This window comes from Sinocyclocheilus rhinocerous, unplaced genomic scaffold (genome assembly GCF_001515625.1).
Source record: "Sinocyclocheilus rhinocerous isolate Xijiao unplaced genomic scaffold, SAMN03320098_v1.1 scaffold4964, whole genome shotgun sequence".
Taxonomy (NCBI): Eukaryota; Metazoa; Chordata; class Actinopteri; order Cypriniformes; family Cyprinidae; genus Sinocyclocheilus; species Sinocyclocheilus rhinocerous.
Genome location: NW_015624610.1, coordinates 71,516 through 78,741, shown reverse-complemented (window position 1 = coordinate 78,741; position 7,226 = coordinate 71,516). Strand labels below are relative to the sequence as shown.

The window sequence follows — 7,226 nt, the reverse complement described above, 5'->3', positions numbered from 1 at the left end:
TCCTGTTAAACCGCTGTATGGTCTTGGCCACCGTGCTGCAGCTCAGTTTCAGGGTCTTGGCAATCTTCTTATAGCCTACGCCATCTTTATGTAGAGCAACAATTCTTTTTTTCAGATCCTCAGAGAGTTCTTTGCCATGAGGTGCCATGTTGAACTTCCAGTGACCAGTATGAGAGAGTGAGAGCGATAACACCAAATTTAACACACCTGCTCCCCATTCACACCTGAGACCTTGTAACACTAATGAGTCACATGACACCGGGGAGAGAAAATGGCTAATTGGGCCCAATTTGGACATTTTCACTTAGGGGTGTACTCACTTTTGTGGCCAGCGGTTTAGACATTAATGGCTGTGTGTTGAGTTATTTTGAGGGGACAGCAAATTTACACTGTTATACAAGCTGTACACTCACTACTTTACATTGTAGCAAAGTGTCATTTCTTCAGTGTTGTCACATGAAAAGATATAATAAAATATTTACAAAAATGTGAGGGGTGTACTCACTTCTGTGAGATACTACTGTAAGTCTTATGCTACTGCTACTGTCAAAAAAATCGTACTGACCTAAAATTTTTTGAATGGTAGTGTACATGCTTCCACTATATGCAAAAGAGTTACATTTATCTTAAGATCTCCTTTTGCGCTCCAAAGAAGAAAGAAAGTCAAACAGGTTTGGAACGACATGAGGGTGATTAAATGGTTCAAGAATTTTCATTTTTGAGGAACTATTCCTTTAAGTGCTTGGTGTTGCTTACTCTTGGTGAGGGCATTTCAGAGGGATGTGAAAGGTTTCTTGCTCCATCTGACGTGTCTTCCTGAGGTTCATTTTTTTGTCGTGCGTGTGTAGTATTTGAAGGTATGGTCTCATCTCTAGTAGGACACTGACTATGTCCTCTTCGTCCATCTGCCAATGATGTGGCCTTCTGTTGTTTATCTCTCTCTGTCCTAGGTGGCTCCTCATCTGAGAAGGGATCTTCATCCACCCCCGTCTCTACATCACTGCTATGTTCTCTTTGTATGTGTGCAATGTCCTCAGCTCTGACCAGGACACCGTGGCTTTTGTCGCAACTAAAGTACTTCACACCTCTAAAAGTTCCATCGTGGTTTCCGTTAGGGGCATCCAAAGCAACACCAGCCCAAAACCCATTCGCAAACGCCACGAGACCTTTATATTTCAGCACACCCGGCCTGGAGTTACACACAAGAACTCTGTCTCCAATTGGAAATGAGGACAATGTATCTGAGATTTCATTGCTCACATCTTCAGGAAGTGAGCTAGTGTACTCCGAACAGTCATTTTCCTCTGCGTCCTCACACAGAGCTCCATTAGTATCATCGTTTACCTCCTTTTCCCTCAGATTGTTAGAGTCTAGACTTTGAGACTCTTTTCTTTTCAGAGAGAAGTCCACAGGGAGAGGAGGGAGGTTCTCACTGTTAATTGAGAGATCTTCCACAGAATCAGGTGGAGCTGGAAGTTCCTCCTCACTGGTCCATGTAATAATTTCAAAGGCAGGAGGAGGAGGAGGACAACCGTAGCTGTCAAGACCTGATGCGGCTCCTCCTTTAACGGATGGAGGGAGTTCTGCACTTCCGTAAGACAAAACCTCATCTACAGGAGAGAGAATTTCTGACAGGGTCGACTCTACAGTCGCTTGTCTTTCATAACGTGGCGGTGTACAGCGTTCTTCCTGTTTATTGTTCAAATCATCTGGTACCACAGTGTACTTTTCGGCAAAAACTAAAGAGCAACTACTTGCTTGAGCTGCTTCAATCTTCTCCTCATCGAGATAATCCTTTTCTTCTTCAGACCAAGCGAGTGCTTCACTATGAAACGAAATTGCCTCTGACTTCTCATCTATCTCAGACAGACTGACATCACAAGACGGACTATCCTCAGCCTTTCTTATTTCCACACTTACCGCTTCCAGAATTAAGTTTTCAATAAGTGGATTGTCTGTGACCGTCTCATTTGTACACGCCTGAGATTTTTGTTCAGGAAACTCATTGGTTTTATCGGTTTTGGAGTATGAAAGAGATGACTTCCATTGCCCCCCGGCATCCTGGTCACAGATATTGTGGTTGTTGTTCAGCGTCAGCACACTGTGCAGTCTCTGATTGTTCTGTACATTTAGAGCTGTGGTATCTGGTGTTGTGCTGCCATGGACCACGTTTGTCGTCTTTATGTCCTCTTGCTCCTTGGGTTTAAGATGGCTATTTTTAGAGTCCAATTGGAGATCATCTTTTTTGTCAGATGACAAACTGGATACTATTGGGGCTCTGAGTGAATCTGAATAAGGTTCATGGTTGAGTGTGAAATGCTGGATATTTAATACCGGCTTCATTGGCACTTTAGCTGGATGTTGTGGTCTTTCTCTCTTGAGTGTGCATGTGTCCTCATAAAGACCTTGAACCTTCTTCTGAGTGTCTTGTTCTGAAAGCAATGTTCTGAAAGTGTTATCAAATATTCTCTATTGTCAAAAATCCCGAAGGAATGTTAATGGATAACATAATTTGGAACCAATCCTAACTAATAATAACAATAATTGCAGTTTTTGAAAGAAGTCTCTTCTGCTCACCAAGGCTGCATTTATTTGATAAAAAATACAGGAAACCATAATATTGTAAAATATTATTACAATTTAAAACAACTGTTTTCTGTTTTAATATACTTTAAAATATAAATTATTCCTGTGATGCAAAGCTGAGCCTTTACCCAGCCATTACTCCAACCTTTTCTTCAGTCTTCAGTGTCACATGATCCTTCAGAAATCATTCTAATATGCAGATATTTTATCATTGTTGGAAGCTGTTGTGCTGCCTAATTTTTTTTTTCTCGAACCTGTGATACCTTTTTCAGGATTCTTTGATGAATAAAAAGTTCAAAATAGAAATCTTTTCTAACAATATAAGTCTTTACCATCACTTTTTATCAATTTAACATTACCTTGCTGAATAAAAATATAAATTTCTTCCAAAAAAAGAAAGATAAAAAATGTACTGACCCCAAACTTTTGATTGCAGTATATATATTGTTACAAAATATTTCTATTTAAAATAAATGCTGTTCTATTTAACGTTTTATTCATCAAAAAATCCTAAAAAAAAAAAAAATCACGGGTTCCAAAAAACATTAAGCAGCAACTGTTTCCAACATCGATAATAAATCAGGGTTACCGTGATTTTTCCAAGTAAGACATGTTCCTGGATCAACATCTTTTTGGACAACATTATTGTCCAAAAATATAGAACTAACCCAATCCCTACCCCTAAACCTAACCCTACCCATAATTTATCCCTAAAATCAGAGGGAAATGATGGTTGAATAACAAGTGTGTAGAAGCACCCAACTCTGGTTGTAAGGCTAAAATTGACATTTCCTGTAAACTTATCCCTCAATTCTGATTGGTTGATTGGAATGTTGTTCCAGGAACATGTTGTACTTGGTGAAATCACATTTACCATCAATCAGCATATAAGAATGATTTAAAGAATCACATGACACTGAGGGCTGGAGTAATGGTTGATGAAAATTCAGCTTTGCATTACAGTAATAAATTACATTTTTAAGTATATTAAAATATAAAACTGTAATTGTGCTTCCAATTTTAGTTGATGTAGTCTGATCTTATTTGATTCTAAGAGAAACTCTCTTTGATCCCATTAGGACTGGTTCTGATTTCTTTTTGGACTTTTTTTGACATTGTAACAGTTTTGCATTGTTTATGTGCAGTCACATGCTATAAGTGCCACAGTAAATCAGTATGGGCATTGAGTCATTCTGCTCACAGGATGAGTCAGCAGAAACTAGACATAGCCTAGTGTAAATGAATTGCAGTACACTCAATAACAACAGAAAGACATCTATCAAAGAGAAAACTGTGAAAAAGTAAAATCAGACTATATGATGTCTGACTGCTGTCTTTCACTGTCTGAAATGAAGATGAAGACTGATAATTAAGCGTTCTATTAACAGAAAAAATGTGTTCATGGAAAGCTTCAAAATCCCCAAAACACAGAACCCTCTACCCACCATTAACTTCAGGTCCTGATTTCAAAGCCTTCACAGAGTCACGCTGACATGAAGTGCTTCCACATTCAGTCTTGCTGATTCTTTCTGGACTGATAAGGTGAAGAGAAGCCTGGTTCTGTCGGCTGTACCTGTGAGAGGGACTGGCTGGAGGATTATTTGATTCTGCGACTTGCAGAATATCCTGCTCGGCCGGGACGAATTCCACTTGGTTCCTCTTCCTTCCTAAAGTCCACATTTCATCTGACACCAGTGTTTGTGACACCCGTGTCACCGCGGGTTCTTATGGGTTAACAGAGGCACCTCAAAGACACCAATAGTGACAGGAACCTCAAGGCGGCATTACAGTGCCTTAAACCCCCAGTGAGCAAGCCAAGACAAAATTAAATGTAGGTAGAAACCTAGGGAGGAACCAAGACTCATCAGGGGGGACCCATCCTCCTCTGGCCGGAAAATATAAAAATACTGCCTAATTGATTTATAATATTTATGGCTAGATGATAATTAACAAAATAACCACCCAATTTGAAAATGGCTATTGAGAACAACTCTTACATGTATTCTACAGGACTTACCTGTATTCAACAACTCTTACCTGTACTCTACAAACCTTACCTGTATTTCACAGGACTTACCTGTACTCTACAACTCTTACCTGTACTTTACAATTCTTACCTTTAGTCTGCAACTCTTACCTTCAGTCTACAACTCTTATTTTTAGTCAACAACTCTTACCTGTACTCTACAACTCTTACCTTTAGTCTACAACTCTTACCTTTAGTCTGCAACTCTTACCTTTAGTCTGCAACTCTTATCTTTAGTCTGCAACTCTTACCTTCAGTCTACAACTCTTATTTTTAGTCAACAACTCTTACCTGTACTCTACAACTCTTACCTGTACTTTAAAACTCTTACCTTTAGTCTACAACTCTTATCTTTAGTCTGCAACTCCTCACAGACTTTTCAGCAGCACATCTCTGACTCTGCAGCAACATTTCTGGAGGATCCTACAGCAAAAGAATGAAAACTTGCAAATTGATAAATAAATACATTGAATATATTAATGACCTAAGCAATAAACTAGATCATTGAATAAAATAAAATAAGTGGTTTTTGAAGTGTGTTTTATACTACAATAATTTCACCCTATTTTCTCTCTCATAAAGTCCCCAAAACACTGTTTTGTGTGTGTTTACTGTGTTAATAGCAAGATGCTGAGCGCCACCTTGCGTCTGTATCATCATACAGCAAACGTATTTTAATCACAACCTATATTACATTTCTATTGATGCAGCCATGTCAGATCACAAGCAACAAAACGTTTTTTATGGAAGTGAAGTGATCTGAAAATGTTTATTAAAAAATACAAATAGCAGTAGTTAATGGTCTAGCTTTGCATCCTCGGGTGTCATGGAAACAAATCTACATAATAAGAAACGTGATTTGCCTCTAATTCGGTTCATACGGAAAGCGCAATTAACGATTAAAATGACTGATATGCAAATGAAACCATTAATGCAATATGAAAAGGTTAGATTAGTAACGAGCTTCTCGTCGACTCACCAGCAGCTGCAGATGTGAAAACAGATGAAGAAAGTGAAGCAGCACAAGATTAACCGCCGATCATTCAGTTCAAACATCGCGCTCTGTGACGACATAAGCCGCTCATAGAACGTTCACGCTAAACAGCAAGAATCCAACAAATACTTAAAACACTTCCTGTTCCCTGAAAGTAAAAAAGACCCATTTCAAAACCGATATAAATAGGCCTATACTTCTAAGTTCAGAGGTGCATTTCTCTATAACTCATATACCTCCAGTGAAAATAAAAATAAACATATTTTTGTGTGTGAATGTTTAAGTTATTTCTGGTTCATTATTACTATTAGTGAAATCATAAATGCAGATGTTTCAAATCACATGCAAAAAGCATAACCTCTTTTATAGATTTGAATTAGACTGGTTTTCTGCTGTAGGAGAATCTCACACAATTCAAGAGTGATCAATCTTTTTTTTATTGCTGTTGAAGTTGAAACTTGCTGATCTCTGTGCTATAGGCCTACCAGACTTTATATTTAGCGTTTACATGTAAAGTTGGTCTAAAAGGTTTTTGAATGCGCCTGATGTAATGTATCATAGACAAGTAGCTGAAATGTTGCTAGCGAATGAGTCAGAAGCTTGAACTTGTCTTGCGTTGTAATGTAACTTCAACTTCAAGTACTAAATCAGACGAAGCATGTTCAGTAGGGGAAACTCTTCCTTTTTTTTCTATTGGTGCTAAATAAATTTAGAAAGGTTATAAATAGGTTACTGTGTGTCCAAACAGATTATGATATTTAAAATTATGATAATTTAAAAAAATATATAGAACATTAGAAGACATTTAATGTATGATATTGAATATTTTTATATGTTTTTTGGTACTTTTACGATATTTACTAATATCTCGGACACTTTAGACACTTTTGCCTGCGTAATTAACCCGACAATGGCACTGGTAAGTGAAATTTTAGTTTATTGCCTGAGGCTGCATCCACACCACTAGGTGTCAGCATAAGCCAGCACGAAATGTTGATTGATTCCACCAGTAGAGGGCAGCATTGTAACACCAGCCGTTTATTAACATTTGACACTTGCTGTTAACGGCCTAAAACCATAATGTTTACACTAACACAACTTATATATCATTTAGATGAACAATTATCATTACATATGTTATCAAAAGATAATGTGATTGTGATTGATAAAGCCAAACAATCCTTTTATAAGTGGCACCGTAACTTTAAACAAGTGGCAGCACTAAGTATAACTAACAGTTATAAGTATGAATGGATGTAGAATGGGAGTATAAGTCCTGAATGGAAGATTAATGACACCACTACACTTTTTCTCCAAAAACTACCATCAGTCAACACTAGCAAAAGAACAGTCTGTGACACTCGGTTGTGGGACGGGTATGAAAAACACTGAATGTTTTGTACCCTGTGTTGAGGTAGCTGCCCTTGTCATTGCCAGGAGCTATGTGACGGTTGAGGTCAAAATTCCTAAAATGTTCAACATGCAGTACTAAAAAAAGGCTTTGTTGTGATTCAGATGTCATCAATACATACTTCTACTCGGAATATACAGACATTATAGGACAGTCTATGATTTAGAGATGTTGTAAATGTGGCGGCTCATGAGTAAGTCATGGGGTTT

At 37.9% G+C, this 7,226-nt stretch overlaps 1 protein-coding gene across 1 annotated transcript; it reads right to left on the bottom strand.

Moving 5' to 3' along the window:
* Window positions 1-726: 726 nt before the first annotated feature.
* On the bottom strand, window positions 727-7,037 carry LOC107745476 (uncharacterized). The gene is made up of 3 exons (XM_016559367.1): window positions 7,010-7,037; window positions 4,032-4,310; window positions 727-2,432 (listed from the first exon to the last, which is right to left on the bottom strand). Exons 1-3 carry the CDS (start codon window positions 7,035-7,037, stop codon window positions 727-729), a joined length of 2,013 nt encoding a protein of 670 aa, XP_016414853.1.
* Window positions 7,038-7,226: the final 189 nt, after the last annotated feature.